The 21,638-nt window shown below is 34.8% G+C and overlaps 1 protein-coding gene across 9 annotated transcripts in view; it reads right to left on the reverse strand.

The window, feature by feature from the left end:
- The window catches only part of KIAA0825 (KIAA0825 ortholog), a 388,655-nt gene that overhangs the window by 71,637 nt on the left and 295,380 nt on the right, over window positions 1–21,638 (reverse strand). The window contains exon 22 of one of the 9 annotated variants that reach the window (XM_054688518.1): window positions 8,052–8,126. The exons of 6 other annotated variants lie outside the window; for them this stretch is intronic. Coding sequence is in view for 1 of the 3 variants with exons in the window: in XM_037530786.2 (XP_037386683.2) it covers window positions 13,615–13,636 (22 nt within the window). In the remaining 2 variants the exon portion in view is untranslated. Of the gene's footprint in view, window positions 1–8,051; window positions 8,127–13,553; window positions 13,637–21,638 lie in introns of those variants that run through there. 2 more of the 9 variants (XM_037530786.2, XM_054688519.1) reach the window with 2 other exon arrangements.

Below are 21,638 nucleotides of genomic sequence, written 5' to 3' on the forward strand. Positions count from 1 at the left end.
CACACAACCTGTTGAAACCAGAGCTTACTGGTTTTTCAGCACAGATTAACATTGAACAATTTTTTTCCAAATGAACACTGATCTCTTTTCTTCCCCACATTTGAGGAAAATGAATGCCAAAGGCTAAAAAGTCCCTTGGCTAAGGTTAGTGATAAAATGCAAGGTATAGAACTACCATGCATATAACTTTCCTTCCAATGTTTGAATTCTAGAAATGCATTTCAGGATAGTGAGGCAATGCTTTATAAAATATCTAATGAAAATTGCTTCTAGGACAGTCACAATTACTGACAAGAAAGATAAAGAACAGAAAACAAATGGAACTATTGGTGTCTTGGTAAAATCTAAACAGAGTTGGGGGTGGCTGAATGGTAGTCCCCATTTCAGGCACGCCTGGAAATGCCCACCCTGTAGGAAGAAACTGAAACAAAGCAGGCCCACCACAGACAATCTAGGATTGGCCCTCAATTAATCACTATGAGACTAATTCCTCACCTAATTTACATATTATTGCACTAATCCAAACTCAACTGACTCAAAACCTAATTTGTATGGCAGAGCAGAGCTGATGAGAAACACCCACCCTTTCTTTGTGTAGATAAGCCCTTCTCATCCCCAGGCGACCCAGAACATGATCCAAGCATTTCTGTCTCTGGGGCTGCGGTCCTAAAGCCCCAAAAGTCCCAAAGCCTCTTTTTTGTTCCAGCTCAAACTGCTTATGGCTGGGTATGTGCAGACTTTGGTGGAGAAATGATGCTTTAGAACTGAAGATGCTAAATCAGAGTTTCTGAGTAATCACATAAAATAAAAATGTTTGTTTGAAGACAAACCATTGATAAGTCTGTTTCTATCTACAATATTTTTTATATTTCCTGGGGACAATCTAACCTTTTTAGTCAGAGTTAGCATTCAGGGATTAAATTTCCCTGATGGGCAGGATACTGAGACTGAGAAATTCACTTACTATAACTAATATATGACTGAAATGACATGCCACCTCTTAAGGTGGTAAGACAGTTTTCATACTCATGGAGTCATCTTTGAATATGAAAGAGATCATGAGAAACCATGATCCTTACTATTGGCTTTTGGGAGAAAGGGAGGCAAGGAACATTTTACTGCTTCCTCTTTAAAGTCTCAGTACAGGGTTATTGTAAAGTTCTAATTCAGCAACTTGCCAAGTTACCCAATACTTTAAAAAGGTTTAAATGTGACCTCAACTCTGCACAACACAGATTCATAATCAGCCTTCTGTTTGGAAAGCTTAAGCTTGAGAGAAATGAAGTGAATAATGTCACGATGATGGCATTTGAGCTCAACAATGAGATTTTCTACCATATATATATAAACAGATCCTAGGAGCAATTTTCAGGAGCATTTTTTCATTTTGATGGGACAATAAAATATGAAGTTATCGTTGTAATGGTGAGTAACCTTTTCTCCTGGCAGCAAAATATTTCCTAAATGGCAAAGTGGACAAGAGTTTTTCTCTGTCCTATGTTCAAAGTGTCTAGTTATAGAAGGGGGCATCCAGAATAATAGTTTCTACTACATATTGTGAAAGGGGTTAAAGATATATCTTTTGTCACAGAGTATTGGCACTGATAAGCTTACTATAAGAAACCAAGGGTCCTCTCCCCATCTCTAAATTGACCACACCTGACTGAACTGGGTTTGGAAGAGGGCTGAGGCAGGGCAGATGGCACATATTGAAAAAGCAAATAATGGAATTTTCTTGAAGATGGAAACTGTCCTGTAATTATTTATCTGTTTATTTTTACACTAATTATCCCAATCGTTCACGCAATTTATACAATAATTTGTTCATAAGATGTTCATAAAATCTTGCCATTATGATTGTTCTGCTGTAACACAGGCATAGAATAGATGTAAGTTAAATCATACAATGTTTATACCTGTTTTCTGAGTAGATACTCATTTATTATCTGAATAAAACTGAGGCTCAAAGAGGTTAAGTGACTTGCCCAGTTCACACAAACTCAAAACTCTGTGACACCATAGTCCAAGCTCCTTCCACACAATGTGATGCTGCCTCATTGGGTGAGGCTGACAGTTGAAATAAAGATGTCATTTCTTCTAAGGAGTGATAGAAAAACTGCAAGGAATGTGGAAGAGATTTGATCATTTCTTCTTGCTCATATTTCTTTTTCTCTACTATATCTATTTCCCTCACTTCCTTATTTTTCTCACTTTCATAAGTCAATAAATATGAAGATTGATTCTTGAGGTAAAAAATGGTGCAGATATATACAGTTTGCTATTTACTGGAAGATAGGTAAAGCGCCTAACTGGCTCCTGACTCTAAAACATGCACCCATTCACCAGCTCTAGCTGCAGAAACTCCCACCTTTATAGAGTCACTCCCTCAGATTAAATGTACCTTGTCTCTAAAAGTAGTCTTTGAAAAAATTTTATTAAAAAATTATAAATTTTATCAATATTTATGCACACAATGTAATCAATCACAGAACACAAAAATTTTAGTTGGTAATAAAGCTGCGTGAAAGGTTTACATGAGCTCTTTGTAGCTAGGATAAAAAGAGCAAGTTCTTTTGGAAAGGAAATCTGAAAGGGATAGAAGTCGGGGCGGGGAGGCATGGTGTTCTGTGGAAAATGATCTTGAAGCATGTCAGACTGTTTTTTCAGGGTTGTGAGGATATAGGGGGAGATGAGGCATGTGCAGATTTCAAATTTAGCTTAGATGTCAAAAAGCCTTCCCCAATTCCCCAAGACCAGATTATGAGTCCCTGCTCTGCGCATTCATAAATACCTGTACTTTCTCTGGTTAGGACACATCTTATTTTGCTATCACTGTCTTGTCTGATTTCATCACTAGATCATAAATTCCTTGAAAGCATTCATTTGTTTATTTCTTCATTTGATGAATATTTTTAGTGCCAGTATAAAGATCAAGAGGAAATACATACAGACTAAAAAATCCAAATAGTTGGATTTTCCCCCAACTTTTTATAAAATTCTTATGTGGTTTGAGTATAGGGAAAACATCAAGCACATGCTTTCTACCACATGGCTTTAGAGTTGCCTATATAAAATGTTGTCACCTTTCAGTAGAAGAGAATGAACAATTTTGGGGAAATTGAAGTGGGGGCGGTTAATGAATATATTTCAGAAATATTTTTGAGAGAAGACCAAAACTTCCTAGGGGTTTTTAATATTTGTTAAGTTACTAAGACTATTTTATAATCCCACTCCTGACTCAAAAAAATGAATAAATAGGTTCAAAGTATTCAAAGTGTGGTTCAAAGTGTAGAAAATTTTGGGAAGCCTAAGAAAGTGATAAAATTCAAGATATGGATCATAATGAAAAAACTATAAACCAATGGATCTTAGTGTATTGTTGAACTGCAAAAAAAAAAAAAAAATACAAGGTAAGAAGCAACTGGATGATAACTATTTACCATCAAAAACCCTTCCAAAAGAAGATTTAAGATACAAACAACAAATGCCCATTCTACAGAAGTTTTTTTGAGAATCCATCAGGACATTAACTTGTTTGAATTATAAAATTACCTCTTTGTCTTGATCATAGAACTCCTGATATGATGAAAACACTTGCTGGCCAGATTCTATCACATGAACCATAATGACATTATACTTAGTAGTCATTGGGTAAATCATCACGACAATCAACAAATGGAAATAGCCTTGCCTAGGGGAAAGGTCATCCATGAGTAATAGTATATGGGCCAAAACCCTGTTACAACTCTGAACTACATATGGCATGGATGTGGGCTACAGACATAGTAATTCTTGGGAACTAACCACTTGCTATAACAAAATACAATGAAAAGTGAGTGTCAGGCCCAGACTCTATTATTGGGAGGAGGGGCAGTTGCTGTCTGGCAGAAGGGCCTTACTGCAAGGTGGATTTGCCTGCCCGTATGTGGGGGGAGGTAGGGAGGCCTTTAGGTGTGGACCTGACAGTGCAGTGTGATAATAAGCAGTCCTCTGCTAGTTGTTTTTCCCTTTGTTAGCTGCATCCTGCAGGGATTACAAAGATGTTTCTAGGATTTCTATTTTACTTCTTTAAATAAACCTGTAATTACAACATGCTATGAATCACTGAAATTGCTATTTCCTAGGTTAAAAATAATAGTTGAATATTGGCAATTTCATATGATTTGACTTAATTGTTAGAAGGTCGTGCAGATTTGGTACTACAGTGTAATGTGGGGAGGAAACAAGAATTCAAATGTGAACACTAAATGCTTCATTTTTTTTTCAAGGAAGCCCTATCAGGTTAAAAGAGAAGCCAAATTCCTTTTAGCTGCAATTAGTGTTTGTGGAATATCTAATCACATGGTGCTGTGAAGTATATACAATACACAGAAGAGACCGACATTATCCTTGAGGAATTTATCATCTGTATGTGAGGATTTGGCTAAATATAGAACAAAAATAGTGTTTCCTTTTTCTACATAGCAGACAAAAATGACTATATTGTAATGTGCAAATGATCTTTCGTAAACTGTGTTGATGCCAGTATCATACATAACCAGAAATATCATTTTTCTGTCTTTATTTTTTATGCACACCCACCCCTCTTCAACACACACAGAAAAACACATGCAGACGTACACACCACTCACATATATTAGCTTTCTTTGCAGGATTGGTTACAAACTTTGCATGAATAATGTGAGCTCTCTTGTTAAAAAATGATTAAGACATTTCAAGATGGTGATAAGAGAGCATTAAACTGGGTTCTTCTAAGCATGGAACCCACACCCAGGTTACATGTTCATGAGGCCAAACTTACTTTTTTCTGTTTCTCCTATATACCAGGCTCATGCAGCCCTTAGGGCTTCGGCACTGGCCATATGTCTGCTTAAAATGCTCTTCTCATGGACAAGACTTCAGCAAAAAAACTCTTCCTCCTTAGGGAGACCTTCCTTGACAGCCCTGTCTAGAGAATCCTCCCATTTTTGTCACTCTGAATAGTACTTTGCTTTCTTCCTAATAGTTCACACTGTTGTTTTCTTGCTAATTTATTTATTGACTTATTGTCTCAATTCCCTCTACTAGATGGTAAACAGTACCATAGATGGGACCTTATCTCACTTCTTCTTGCTTACATGGCTCCTCAAACAGCACTTGACACAACTAAGTGTCCACTAAGTATATTTTTGATGGATAAGTGAATATACTAGAATGTTTACAAAAAACCCTCGAATTTATAAAGAAGCTTCACTGAATTCAAGTTTTTATGTGTTCCAACAGACTTAGCTGGCATACACATACATTTAAACAAACCAGTGAACCAACGAATGAGAGTCAAAATTTCAGCTAATTCCAGTCACCCAAAATGGAACTGTAGAATGATTACTAAGTGATTTCTGTGTGATTACTAAGTGATTTGTCCCTAAAAATCACAATACATTCTAAAGGTCAACCAGTTTCTAGAGTTAATTGTGCTACTGATTTCATAACTTAAAATTTTTACAATTAATGTGGCATGTATTAAAATGTTGACCGAAAATATCTCAAAATGATATCTAAGAAAATATGGTAACTTTTTGTGATTGTGTCTTCTGTCAGTAAAAATATGATTAAGATAATATTAAAAACTTTGTTAGAAAATTGAACACAGCTATTATTTTTTTCAAAAAGCTGATATTCACTTTAAAGTAGCAAACTAACAACAACAACAGAATAATCATAAAAGGTCACAAAAACTTGCAAGAATTGCTATCATGGAAATAACCTAGGTTGAAATAACCTGAAGCTGATGCTAGATTACAAAGTCTCCTGCAACATACTCATTTAATTACATCTTTTGAGTTTAAGGGTCAGAGATAATGGCCCCCTTAAGTCTCGAATTTGTGTTTTCATGGCCCAGTTGGTTCTGGCTAGAGAATTGGTACCACACGTAAATCATCTTTTGAGCTACAACTAGTTTCCAGCTACAACTAGAAATTAACAAAACAAGTTTTAAGCCTTGACTATTGAAGACATTTCTACATATCCAACGATAGGCAATGCAAGCTAAATAGGAGAGCATTTGCAATTTAAAATATAGTTCTCCATAATGAAAATGTAAAGCAGTCGTTCCGTTTTATTCAGCATGGCAGGTTAGGAATCCCCGTGAAGCTACATTGAAGCAAAGAGTAGATTAATAATTTAATTTGGTTCAAAACTATGCAATGGGGCACCACAACCTTTTATTCTGTAACCAGCTGCTGACCCTAATATGGATGAACCAATTAGACATCTCTATTTAATTGTTGGGTGACCCATGTAAAACTCACTAGGAATTTTCATTTTAAACAACACTCAACAGTCTGAAAGAATCCTAGTTATCCCCCTGGTGGAGGTGGTTGATTTGATAGAAGCACACAAAGGAGTTCAGCAAACGGGGGAAAAAACTGCAAGATCATTTTAGACTGTTCTGTAAAAGAACATCTTAATATAATGAGCCTTTTTTCAGTCTCCCTTGGCGGAGCATCAGCCCTCTCAGATAACCCCACACAAAGCAAATACCATTCGTCTGAAGTTACATTTGCTCCTTGTTATCACAACTTATGCCACTTAATTCATTATTCAACGAATTCACTTTCTTGTTTATTAGATGCAAGGTAGCCGCTTATCCCTAAAGGCCATGTATGCAAAAGACTGCTTGTAATCCTGTCACTTCAAACCTCTCTAGGCTTTTACATTGCTTCAGGAATTAGGAGGAAAGAAGCAAACAATTTAGATTTATTCCTGATGATATTAAATCTGTACATGATGAAAGAAATAAGAAAGAAATGCTAACCTGAAATTTGTTGGTTTGGAGAGTGGTTCCAGATGCTATCTTTACATGTGAAAGTTAGTATATTCACTTGCTTCCCATAATAAACACTTGGAATTACTCTTCCTACATTAGAGATGAATAAATTAAATGTATTTGTTGGTCTTTTCTCCAGGTGACCTCCTTAAAGATGTAATATAGCTCATCAAATGCATTTCAAAGACGCAGGCCAACTTGACAATTCTAGTACTTGAAAACAGATGTTAAACATACCTTAAAATCTGATATGTGATGTGTTGAGGCTTTGAGCACTCTTCTTTAAGTACACATGGTTGTCAATAATAAGATGTGCTAAATAAGTGTGGAATAATATCACACAAAATAACTATTTGAACTCTCCATACAAAATAGTATAATGGTCAGAAATATTTCAATTTGATCTGTTAATCTTATGCAATTAAAATCATTGAAATGTAAATGAATTGCTGGATCAAACAACTTTCATTGCGCTCTTAGCACAATTAATATTGTATAAAATTATCTGCATAATTATACATAGTATGTTTACATAAAACATCCAGGAAGAAGCTACAAATCAGAGGCTGAGTGTAAAATATTTTAAGCTGTGTGTGCTGAAGTCTTCTAAATATGGAAATCTAAGTGGTTGTTTTAGTATTGGTGCTTTACGTAACTGTAGACAGTCCTAAATCTCAGGATTTACTTATTTAAATGCTAAATAACTCTATACTTATTTTAAAAATTCATATATAACATATTTTAAACCTGTGTGCATTACTCACAAAACTAACAGGCATTATTCTCTTCAATTAATTTACATTATGAGCTAACTATTTGAGATTCAACATTAGTTCATCAACAAAAGCTATAGAGAATATTTTAATGAAGCAAAGCTTATACAGATAGGCTTAGCACAAAAGACATGCCATCTCCAGAAAATAGGAACCATTTACAGTAAGCCTCATTTTGTAAATAGAGTTGTGACTAATAAAATAATGTGTACAGAATTACCTGCAACTATTCTAAGGAAGGAAATACACTTGAAAACTCACAAAGCTGCTAACTGTGGATATTATTGTAATTATTACCATTCTTCCAAAGCATCACTCATATTAATACAGTGATGAACAAATTGATTCACCTGAATAATTAACCTTTACTACAGCATAACTACCTAGGTACAGATTAATGTTTTCTATTCAGCCTAAGACATAAACCTACCAGAGAAATCACATTCATTAAATAGACTGCAAAAATCAATTGTTTCTTGCCACTCTGAGGAATTAATATCCACGATTAAGTTGTGCAGTGTCTTTAAAAGCTTATATTCATCTGTCTGTGCCAATTAAACAAAAACAGTAAAATAGAGCTTAATGAAATTAACAAAGAAGGCTAATAAAAATACAACTTTTGTGTTGATATCTTAGACATATAAGTTTATTCATTATTGTACAACTCTGGTTTTTTACATGTGGGAGATTTAAAAAGTCACCCAGTGATTTTTATAGTGCAACCGTATGCTAGATAAAGATATTTAAGCTGTCAGTATAAACTGCTTCTGTTTTCATTTTGCATTTAATTTCAATGCCAGACTCAAGGCATAAATTTTTCATCACCTGCAATGCTATGAATAAAAGATTAAAAAAAGAACTGAGAAGAAATTCTAACACATGTGGTGCATGCGGCACGTTGTGCAGACGCAGTATTCATAACTAGATGTTTAATTTCCATCTCTTTTTTTTTACGTCAGTAACATTATTATTTGAGTTAATACATCATGGAGCTAATTTTTGGTATTTTAGCATTACAGAATTCAAGTTTACCTAGTTTGGATCAAATATGCCATTCATTCCACTTGAAATCTGATGTATGTACCCTAAGATTTACATGCTACTTTGTTAGCTCTGCAAGATTCTATTACTCTCATATTTCTAGAAAGGGAATATTTCAACACCGTATATTTTTGTTTTATTCCATGAAATAGCACGTATGTTAACCTTGCCTGAAAGTTCAAAGAACTAAGAATGATAGAAATGGTGCCACCTAATATCATTTCCTCATTAAGCCTTGCTTCGTGTTCTCAGCTGAAAGATACAATCAATCCCAAGGGGTAAAGTTATGAGCTCAGTGTAGAGGCATTTTTTATTTAGTACTTAGGACTGTTTTCTGTAGCACAATGCATCTTCATTGTCACTTTATTAGCCTCCAAAGGACTCACAGACCAGAACAATTTCTAATTCTTGTCAATATAATCTTAGTAAGCAAGAGATGCACAAGAGCCCTTCTAATCTCATCAGGAGTGCCTTGGGTTTATTAGCCCTGCCATTCGGAAACTTCACTTTCTTAGTGCAGTCATGAGCCTGCTGCTCCAGGTCTGTCTGGGATAGGAGAGACAATCCTTCAGATGTCAGTGGATATAATGTCTAGTTTATTTTCTTTGACTCTAATTACGCAAACTCATTTTTACAGATACAGATTGTACTAACAGACCTAGGTCATTGGGTCAGTTCGACAGGAGCCAGTTAGCTTTATTTTCTTCTATAGTTACAGATACCTCATCTTATCTAGTTGTCTTAAGTGCTACTGGTCACCAAAATAACCAAATGAAAGAGCACGAATGGAGCTGCACATTCCGCCATACCACTAGGCTCTAGAGGACCATCAGCATCATCTTATGCATGTGTCATACAAAAAATTAGTATTTTCACATAAAATTCTTTTTGCTTATTGTTTTTCATGGTAAAGCAAGTTTTTTTTTTTTAACCTTAGAAACATTAAGTGGACTTTAATTAGCTAGATTTCATAACATCTCTATCATTTTGGCAAGTTTCATTAAGCTTACTTTACAGATGACAAAGCTCAAAACTGAATGGTTAAGTCTCTTGGCGGGGGTCACATAAAACGTGAGGGGCATTTCTCAGATTAGAATTCTTGTCTTCTGTATTTCACTCTATTGTGGTACCCATGAGACAGCTCTGCCTTTGTGGAAACCGTTGGAAGTCACAGTAATATGTCACTAGATTATCACATTTTTTTTTCATTGTGCTAGAAGACACAAGCTTAGTGAAAAGCCATGGTGATTCACGGGTTACAGATGTATGTCTCTTTAAGCAACATAAATATACAGAAATTTGGATTTGTTGAACAGATAAATTAGAGGGAGTCAGGTATCACTTAGTCAATGCTATCTCACTTTGTTATAAATCACTTTTTTTTTAAATGTCCTAATGGCCTAACTAAACAGTAACCACAGGCTGAATCATGTATTCTATCTCTTTGCATCTATAGTAGGTACTAATAAATATTTATTCATGACAATGTTTCCATTGTCATGAATTTGATTCAGGCATATGAGTGGAGGGTTATAGGGGAATATGATTTCATGCCCTATGGGCATGGACAAATAGGGAATGAGAGAAGCCTCAAGCTGGTGGGTGGGAGTGAATATTTCCTATTGAGAATCCTTACAGTAATTCTGGTTTGATGCATTATAAGCAAATCTTTATAAGAACATCTAACACATATCCTAGATACTGAGCATGAAAAAGATCCACAGAGATGATATACTTAAGGAGAATTCTTGCAAAGAGTAGAACTCTTTAACAGTGAGGTAGAAGAGGCCACTGAATTCAGCTATGTAAGGTGGGCACTTTGCTGTGTAACAGGGTAGCACTGTCAATAGGGACATGGTATGGTGGGAAAATTAGTTGCTCAGTATTGCAGAAGAGAAAAATATGATGGTGGGGTGGAGGTGACAAGCATTTTTTATTTCATAAAGTGATTACTCATAAGATGTTTTTAAGTTGTGTGCTTTTCTGATGCCCAAATTAATCTTATTTAGACTGTTCTAGAAATATGAGAATTTTGTCAAAATGTGCCTGTAAAGATCTTTCCTCTTCAGGTAATTGACGTGAACTTAATTCTCTCAGTTAAGGGTGAAATAAAGATCTATAGGAGTTGCATTATAAAATAATCAGCTGTTTTACAAATAGATCTTAACACTTAGGGGTTTTTTTTTTCTGTGTAGAAGAACTGGGATGTAGGCCAGAAGTGTGGGGGGTGAGAGGATACACCATAGGCAGAGTGGGGAGCAGAACAGGCAGATCTACTGAAATACACTGCTAAAGGGAGCAGTGGGAGAGACAAGAGAGGTCTGCTGCACCACATGTGGGTTATTTTCTCTGGCCAGGGATCAAACTCAGGCCATAGAGGTGATAGTGCTAAGATAATGCCCAGGCCACCAGGGAGGCCCTTAGCACTTATGTAATCCAAGAAGGATAGTAGACTTAGCAGCAGACTCAAGATATGTTGTGCAAGTTCCCCAGACATGGGACAAATTTATTATAATGCATTCATTTACTTCCTATTCATGTCTCTTTACCTTTAAATCCATGAGTACTGAAATCCCTCAAAGAACAACCTTCTGGGCCTCCCTGGTGGCACGTGGATTAAGCACAGCACTGTGAAGCTATCCCAAACTCTGCAGCATGAGTTCAATCCCTGGCCAGCCAGGGAGCTACCCACATTGTGCAGCAAACCTTTCCTGTCTCGCCCACTGCTCCCCTCAGCAGTGTATTTCAGTCAGTCTGCCTGTTCCATTCCCCACTCTGTCTCTGGTGAATCTTCTCACCTCCCACAACTCTGGCCTATACCCCGGTTCCTGTATGCATAAATAAATAAATAAGTCTTTAAAAAAAAAAAAGAACAACCTTCTGAAATCTTCAGGCTAGTTTCATCACTAACTCCTACAGTGGTTAGGGGTAATCACTCTTTTTCCCCCCTACTTATAAACATTCTGCACAAGATCATTGGGAAAAATGTAAATTCATTGCTTAACTTTGATAAAAACTAAGAAAAATTAAACTAGTTATTTTCAGGTGAACTATAGCACTTTCACACTACAATGATTTACAGTATAGTTACATGCTCAATATCATTAAATTTTCTTCTGATTTTGTAAATAATATTAATGAATTAGTGCTTTATGTCATTTGAGCTTTGATGATAATTTGCCTTCTTAAATGTATTAGAAAAAGTACTGAATATCACCATTTCAGGGATGGTTTCTTCCTGCTAGATTAGTGTTTATTACCAAGGAGGCTTCCAGGGTCCATGAACCTCCTAAAAGTATATGCAAATTTTGGAAATATATGCATATGTGCATGTTTCTGAGAGATTTTTTTTTTTAAGAACTTCAAAGGAGTTCCTGTTTCAAGAAAAGGGCATGAACCTTCCCTAGATCTTTATCTTGTGTTGGCCTATATGAAGTTCATATTCATTATTCATCTCTCTGTAATAACTAAAGAACTCTATATATGTATGTATGTTACTTAGATGAATTACTTTATAAATTATTGGGATACTCAAATAAGTGCAAAATGCTGTATTTTGTTTCTAACAAGGAAAAAGAAACAAAAGGGGCATACTTGACAAATAAAAAATTACATTAATTATAATAGTTCTAAACTGAGCACTGGGAAAGTTTAAATGGGGACAAAGAAACTGAATTTCATTGAACTCCCTTTCTTTTCCTTTCCTTTATATTTGAGCAAAATTAAATCCTCTCTAGAAGAGATATTAGCTGAAATAGACTCATCGAAAGAAGATATACAGACGGCCAACATTCACATGAAAAAAATGTTCATCATCACTTATCATTAGGGAAATGCAAATCAAGACCACAATGATGTACCATCTCACACCTGTGACAAATGGCCCATATTGAAAAAGAGGGGAAACAAAATGGGAAGGGAGCACAAGGTACCTTGGGGGTGAGTATGACATGCATCTGAGGAGGTGGGATCCTATGCCTCTAAATCACATGCAGTGTTTGTAAACCAATGTTACCTCATTAAAAAGAAAAAAAAAAGTAAAAGAAAAAAAGAGAGATACAATTAGCTGTAGTTCTTCCTGGGAAATAGTGTGTTGGACTTGAAATCTTGGGGGTCTTTTCTATGTTCTTTACTATGTTCTTTTGGGAGATATAAAATAACTATTTTTGTTCATTGCCAATCAAGCACATGACTTCAGACACATGCTATGCTTAACTAACCTGTCTTTTAAAAAGGAAACCTGTGTTTAACCAAATACCCTAATCACACACATAAACAAAGAGGTTGAGATGACACAGAACTATGTTCTGTTTGTTTATGCTATCAATTCAGAGTTCTAACAAATATGTTAATCTCATCAAGAACCCTTGAAATGTATTTTCTAAACTCCAATTACCTTAAATTGCTTAAATGATAAAGGTTGGATTTGAGATAACTGAAATATTTCTTGGTACATCCAAAATGATTAAAAATCACAGATTCTTAGTCCCTGTCTTAGGTTTATTCAAACAGAACTACTCAGGAAGGGCCAAGGACTTTGGGACTGAATAATGTGTTAAATGACCCAGGTGATTCTTATAAATAGAAAAGCTTGGAAAATCTGGAAGGATGTGATATTCTTAGTCCTTTTTTTTTTTTTTAAGATTTATTTATTTATTTAAGAACCGGGGTACAGGCCAGAGGTGCGGGAGGGTGAGAGGATCCACCAGAGACAGAGTGGGGAACAGAACAGGCAGACTGACAAAATACACTGCTGAGGGGAGCAGCAGGAGAGCCAGGAGAGGTTTGCCGCGCCATGTGGGACCCTCACCGGCCAGCCGGCTGGGATCTAACCCGCATTGCAGAGGCTGCGGAGCGCTTCACAGCGCTGCTCTCAACCGCCTGCGCCACCAGGGGAGACCCGATATTCTTAGTCCTTCCACAATTTTTCATTTTGGTCAATTGGTATGTAGTTCCTTACTTCTGAGGATATCAATATATTATACAGCTCCCTTAAATCCATTTCCTCTGCAGACTGGGAGAATATATTTCCAATTATGAAATGAATTAGTGAATATGCAATACAGCATTCAAGGAGTTAATTCAACATTCTATTGTCAAGAAATATAAAGGAACATGTGTATATTAAAAATAACAGCTTCCTTTATTGCTCTTAAAAAATTCAGTACTGATTTCAATAGGTATTGATAAACACAGGATCAGCATATTTTTTTCAGTCATGCTCTTGGGAAAACATTAATATACTCTTTTGAACAATTGGTTCTATTTGGATCTCATGGAAAACGCTTTTAATTCAGAACGTAAAGGGCAAGGTATTGGTAGAAAATTGTAAAATGTTTATGAGGTCTTTTATTATTGTTGATTTTGATTAACAAAATTGAGAACCAAGATACCTCCTGCTTCTAATCATGTTTCTATTCATTTGGATTTTTTTTCCAACCAAAAGTGTGCAGTGAAATATTATACTTAGTTCCACGGAGGCATTTGCCAATGTAATGCAATTATGTCTGGCTACTTGAAAAATAGAACTATGATCAAGAATATTGTTAACAAAGGACATTTTTCGTTAGGCTCTATTTTATTCCTGTGACATTATAGTACATTTTAAATAATATAAGCTTATATATAAAGGAGTAAATTAAATATAGGAGTAGATGCAAAGATAATGACATATTTTCTAATAAATACCAATGTCTCCCAATCAACAATATGTGATATCAGTTTTGGTTAACTGAAAAGTGATTGCTATGAAACTACATAACAATATCAAATGTTTGAGACATGACCTAATAGTAAGAAGGTAACTTCTTAGATTTCTAACAGGTAATGTCCAGACTTTTTATTCTAGAAACATTATAGAATGGTTGTTACTATACAACAGTGGGCCCCTTTAGTATAAATACAAGGCCATACAGTCATTTTGGTGTAATTTTTCATTACTCAGTTGGTAGCTGGATGATGACTAGAGAGTCATATCTGCATTATTATTTAAGAAAATACTTAGTTGTTAATGTAAATTCAACTACCCTTTTTGTAAAGTATGCAGATTAACTCTTCCCATTTGATCAACTCCAGCAAGTAACTTTAAATTTCATTAGGTAGCTAAGTGATTTTCATTTGGGGTATATGCGAACATTCTTAAAAGGAATTCCTGAAGATAGAGAATTGTTACTTGCAGTTTCTTCTAAATGTTTGGCGCCAACTATTTAAAGTATTAAAATTGACCTAGTTCTCAATTTCACACCATTTTTTTAATAGTTATTTTATCTATAATAGAGATGTTTGGCTCATTATTCTTTACAATAATTTTGTTATGTCCCCAATTCAAAATTCATGTTTTCGTAAGCCTAACATCTTCTCAATTATTTGTAAGCCTGTAAGTTATTAGTAAGGTGAATGTGAAAATGTCCTCAGTCAGAATGTAAAATCACTCATTAAATACCCAGTGTATATCATCAAGTTACTGTTAAACAATCACTTAAGTTGCAGGATAATTTAAAATGTTTTCTAGAGCTTTCCATGTTGATCTCTGGTAGCATTTCCACAATGTATTTGCAAATTGGTGAGTCAGTATCTTAGACTGGATAAGATGACTTTTTGGAAGTTTCTATTATACCATAAATTATTTTCAAACACTTTTTTTAGTAGTTTCACTTATATAAGTGACATCTGAATCTTGGGAAAGATTAAATTGAGAATAAAGTTTTATATCAGCTTCATTTTTAATAATTTTCTGGTGCCTTTCTCCTATGGTAATCTAATTTATATTATCTTAAAATCATATAAATACAGTACCATGCATAATTATTCTAAGTAGTAGCATTACCATTATTTTTATACTTATAATGATTTATTCGGTCACTTGGTGTGCTATTAATAGGTCATGTAGTGAGGTATCCTAATTTGTTCTTGTAACTTATAATAAGTTTAAGTAGAAGTTCAACAAAGTATTTTGAAGTTTATAAAAATTATTTTTTTTGTGTTACATGCATGTCCATAGATACATAACTCAAAAGATTTTCTTTCTTTCATAATATACTATAATATGGTTACAAGTGCATTGAAATTCATCTTGTTAGAATGGTAGTAATATATCCCACCAGGACTACTGTTCCTAGTAGCAATTTAAAATAATTATTGTGAGACTTGATGCTAGACATCAGGTTTGCAATAGAATTACAATGAGGGAAGTGTATTAGAGACAAAACATTGCTGGAAGAAAACTTCATAATGGCGCAATTTGGAACTAAGCCTCAATTTTACAGTAATAGATTCTCTTTATGATGGCACAAAGGAGTGAATGCACTTAGCAAATTTAAATCTATTATTAGTCACACTTTGTGGATTGCAGTGCAAAAAGGAGAAAAGAAATTAGCTTTTTAAGTGTGTTCTTATATAAAACAGGTCCTAGTAAGAACAGCCTTATATAAAATCTCCTTGTTAAGGTTCACAAGCACCGTCAGTCTTTGTAACAGCAGGGAGTTGTCCAGGTTTAAAAATCTTTCCAAAATAGTTCTGGAGCTCTCTAATTTCCAGTGATAAGTTTCTGAAGTCAGGATGCATTCAACATTAGTATATTTCTTATTTACAGAAATACAGAATAGAACAAGGAAGACAAGAGTTAATTTGGTCTCTGCTGCTTACTGTGATCGTGAATGAAGAAGTGTTTGTAGTTCACATATACCTGCCCTTAATGTGATTTCAATTACAGTAAGAACTCAACAGCATTAAACCTGTATGATTTGGCACTCATCCATGTAAAAAAGAGTTTCAGTTAGCAATTTTGTAAAGGAAACGAACAACAAGAATTTAGTAGGTATTTTTAGTATAAATCAAAATGCTAAAAATCCAAGCTTCCATTTTCAAGTTAAAATGTTATATTTTTGTTTTAATTACAACCCATTTTTCCTATCTTGTCTTAAAATAATACTGAACAGAATATTTGATAATAGTATGACTTAGTTTAAAAATAACATATAGCATTTTCATAATGTCACTGACTGGAAACATAGGTTTGCAGCTGTAATATTTAAATACTGAGCAAAAATCTTATATGCGATGTTCACATAAGTATTTGTGTGTAAAAAGGAGTGGAATCACTCAATGAATTGGGAACAGTTAACCATATCTACAACCATACATACAATTAATGTTGATGGGATAAGTAAACAAAGACAGAATGGTCACTTGTAAAATACAGTTTTACACAGCCAAATTAGGGCAGATGTAAGCAAAATAAGATAGTCCAAGGGAACTGATAGAAAAAAGCACTTTTTAGTAAATTCTCTGCCCATATTAATACTTGCTTTCTTATGATTTAGTTTTGTTTCTGTAGCTGCTTTTGCTTAATAATTTAAGTATACTTTTCTCCTGCTGGGCTCCATTTAGAAGGTTACACGTAGGCTTAGCATTGCCAACATTCAATTAATCTCTAAAACATATACTCTTCCTTTCTCACTTCAAAGGCCTCTGCATCTCCTGGTTCTCCTCCCATTTCTTCAGTATGTGGTGATACCTCAGGCATGTCCATGGCCTCTATTAGTATCTATGTGCTGAATACCTGTCCCTTCCCTTCCAGACTCATATGTCTCCCTACTGAGTATTCTTACTGATCTTTTTCTTTATCATTTTTGAAATCAAGTTGAGATGAAACAAACTGGGAGGGATTTTGAGAAAATACATTCAGAATGACAAAACCAAATATTGGACATTCATACAAGAGACAATTAGACAATGTAGAACACTTTTACAGACTCCTAGACATCAACAAACAGCCTGAGGGTGCTGAGGTTATGAGGGAGGAGGTAGGGAAAGGGACAATGGAGCATAAGGGATTGTGGTGGGGAATAAAACAAAAGATCAAATTATATATTAGGTTAGAAAGTGACAGGATAATGGAAAAATTAGAATGGGGTAAGAAATAAAAAAAGAGAGATGGAAAGATGAAAGGGTCAAGGTGTATAATGGATTATGGTGGGGAAGATTAAATCTTAAAACATGCTTAAAAGTAAATAAATGAATAAAATATTGTTAAATTTTGGTCTATTAAATCAAGAAGTCTTGCTAATCAAGATACCTTAAACTTGGAAGACAATTTACAAAATGGAAGGTATTCTCAGTGATCAGTATTCAGAGTCTATAAAGAACTTATATAAATTAGTAAGAAAACTACAAGCAACTTAATAGAAAAGTAAACAAAACCTATACATCTTGCAGAGAAGGCAGTGTTTATGATCAGTTAACATGTAAAGAGATATGTTCAACATTGTCAATGAATAAGTCATTGTGAAGAAAACAAAGTAGACATTTTTCATACCTGTGATTGGAAATTTATTTTTAATTTAAGTGCTAGAGAGGATGGGGATCTATAGGAATCTTTATGCGTTGATGAAATACAAATTGGTGCTATGCTTTGGAAAATTACCCAAAGCTGAGCATTAATATACCCTGCGACCTAATAATTCTACTGTGACACAAGGGCAATGGAAGACATGTAAAGAAAATCATTGGAATTATTATTTTTAATAGAAAAAGCCTCAAATTGCTTTATAGATCTTCAATGGAATGTTATATAGCAGTCAAAATAAATGAAAACAAACTTACCAAGCAGTTAATAAAAAGAATCAGGGAATAAAGGAATATGGGCATGAAAAGAGTGGGATGGGGTGAATAATAGATTTCTTGGTGAATATGAGGTCTTACCTTGATCTTTAAGAGTTAAGGTTGATGGAAATAAGGATGAAGGGCTTATTGCTGATCTACATGTGGTACTCTACCTATCATTTTTAAGGAGAATTTTGTTGAGTTCTAGGCTACTAGGAACTTCACAAATCATGAAAGAAATCTGAAAAGCAAGACAGCCAAACATAGGAAATAGCATAGGGAGACCTGCTTAGCATTCTCATCCAGCTGCAGCAGCACTAATAGTATCTGGCTCATTTTTTTCTTTTTCTTTCCAGTATCCAAGTCTTTGAAGATTTTTTTCTACCAAGTGGTCTATCATATCTTCTCCTTTCACCCAACTCTACTACTGCCACTTGAATCTAGACCCCCATTACATCTTTTCTGGAGAACATCTTGAGTTCTTCACTCTTTCTCACTTAAGATCCATTTTCTCCTTAAAATTGCCAGATTAGTACCATGCTTGGTGCTTATATTGGTAGTTATTTGTTCCCATTTCTTCAGTAATCACTTGTACATTAATGACTTCCAAATTTATGTTTTAGTGCTGACCTTTCTACTGAGTTTTCAACAGAAACATCTCCCTAACAAATTTGTTCTCTTTCTCCAAGACCTGTTTCTCCAATGTTCTTATGTGTGCAGTACTTTATCACTTAGCATTTTAAATTCTTTACATTAATTTAAATTCTTCAAGTTCTTAGCATTCTAAATGCTAAGTCACTTGGCATTTTATATTCTTCCTTCAAAGTTTTCCCAAATTGTATTCCCTATTTTCATGTCTGCTGCACTGGGGGATTCTAGTCCTCAGTATCTATGGCTTAGTCTTCTGTTTTTCAGGCCTTTATTATCTCTACTATAAACCATCATCTGATCTGTTGGAATAGTCTTATGAGAAGTCTCCATTGGCTTAACAAAATATACAGTACAGAGTTCATTAATACCTAAATCTGACCGACAGTTCCAGTCTTATCTCCAACCATACTCCCTGTTTCCTTCCTTTTTACCATAGGAACCACTCTATTTTTCTATTATTATTTTTCATTATTAATGATATATCCTTATTTTACATCAGTTTTTTCACAATATGGGATTTCTCCTCTCAGATATGGTCACCATAGTTTCCCACCTTCAAGGCATCCATCATCCACCACTACAGTCTATTGTGCTCTCTTCCCCCATTTTCTTCCCTTCCCCTCTGCTTTTTCCCCTCCTATATAGCTCACACTGTGGTCAGTTATCAAGGGTTGGTTTTCTTTTCTTTTTTTTTTTTTAAAGATTTATTTATTTATTTATACAAGCACTGGGTACAGTCAGAAGCGCGGGAGGGTGAGAGAATTCACCAGAGCCAGAGCAGGGAACAGAACAGGCAGACTGACGAAACACACTGCTGAGGGGAGCAGCGGGCACAGCAGGAGAGGCTGCGCACCACGTGGGACCCTCACCCGGAGGCTGGGGATCGAACTGGCGCTGCAGAGGCTGTGGGCAGCTTCGCAGCCCAGTGCTCAACCACTGCGCCACCAGGGAGGCCCAAAGGGTTGGTTTTAAAGTTTGTCTTTCTCTGATTCTTTGTTTGGTTTCTCTATACTCCACCTGTAAGTGAAACCATCCAATATTTATTTTTCTCCTTGTGAAATACTTCATTTAGGATAATCCTTTCCAGCATCATCCATACTACCACATATGGCATGAGTTAATCTTTTTTGATTGCTGAATAGTATTCCGTTATATATATATAGTATTCCATATTTTTATATATATATATACACACACCATTATATATACATTCCATTTTATATATATATATAAATATATACATATATAAATATATATATACTGGTGTATATGTGTGTGTATATATACACACCAGTAATAGTATTGCATTACTATTTTTAAATAATGCCAAGTTTTTCTGTATCTCTGTGGCCTTTGCCAAGCACTTTCCTCAGGCAAGCATATGCCATCCGCATTTCTAGTTGGCCAACTCCTATAATTCCTTTCATTCAATTTCACACGTCCTATCTTACATTCATTATACAACTTTTTTTTTTTCCTCTTTGGCCACAAGCTACATTGATTGCACATCTGCATTCTGATAACACATATGTGTTGTGACCAGCTATTTTGGGTCATATAGTCACTACTATATGATTAAAGCACAAAGCTGGTTCAATAACTAAACTAGGAGTACCACTCCTAAATGATGAGTTTTGATTCTGCACTTTGTTTGGCAATTGTTTTGGCACATGATAGTCATTTAATATATGTGTGTTGAATGAATGGATAGTCTTATATTGCTTTAGCTTTCATCATCAAAGCTAACTTTGTCAGATTGGCAATTGACAAACTCCTTCAAATTGTCCTGTCTATTCCTTCACCAATATAATTTCCTCTATTTGTCAAGCCTGTGAAATAGGACTCTGCAACTCATGTAGGTCATTCATTTTCTTTATTTTCATTTACATATATTTCTGAACTCCTATGGATACTATTTCCTCTATATGAAGAGTTCTGCCTTTTCTTTTTGTATAAAGTTTCTAAGTACATGTTTCTCTTAGAAACTCTTTAGAACACTCTGGATTTTATGCTGGTATGTATCAGTTTTTCATTCCCTTAGATCTATATACAACATTTATATGATAGGATTCATTACATACACATACACACACATATAGTTTATTCTATGAGTTGAGCCAAATGAAATTGCCCATATTCAATTTCTTGCCTATAAAAGTGGCTATTTTACGTGATTCACTGTAATTGTGTACTTTTTGAAAGTAAGTAACTATGTCATTATGCTTTTTTATTTTGTTGGGGGGACACAATTCTACAGACATCAGGCTAGAGGTTCTCAAAGTGGATCCCTGTAGTCCCTGAGAACCTTTCAGAAGACTAAGAAATCAAAATAATTTTTACAATAATAATACTATATTATTGCCTCTTTCACTGTGCCAAGATTTACACTGATGGTGCAAAAACATTGGTGAGTGACACTATTGGCCCCTTTACATTAATAAGTATATACTCTACTGGTGTTAACAGTATATTTTTCCATGATCATGCAACTGTATTTTAAAAAGGACAGTTTCATGTAGGATTACCCTTGATGAAACAATAAAAATAATCAATTTTATTGAATCTTGGCCCTTAAATATACATCTTCTTAATAGTTTAAGTTATGATGGGAAGTAACATATAAAATATTTCCCTTGCATACCAAAGTGCAGTGGCTGTTTGGAGAAAAAGTACTTGTGTGGTTGACTTGAAGACTAAACTAGCTGCCTTTGTGATAGAATACTATTTTCATTTAAAAGAATGACTGATTGTTATCTGACATA

This window comes from Talpa occidentalis, unplaced genomic scaffold (assembly GCF_014898055.3).
Source record: "Talpa occidentalis isolate TD23 unplaced genomic scaffold, MPIMG_talOcc4v2.1 talOcc4.6, whole genome shotgun sequence".
Taxonomy (NCBI): domain Eukaryota; kingdom Metazoa; phylum Chordata; class Mammalia; order Eulipotyphla; family Talpidae; genus Talpa; species Talpa occidentalis.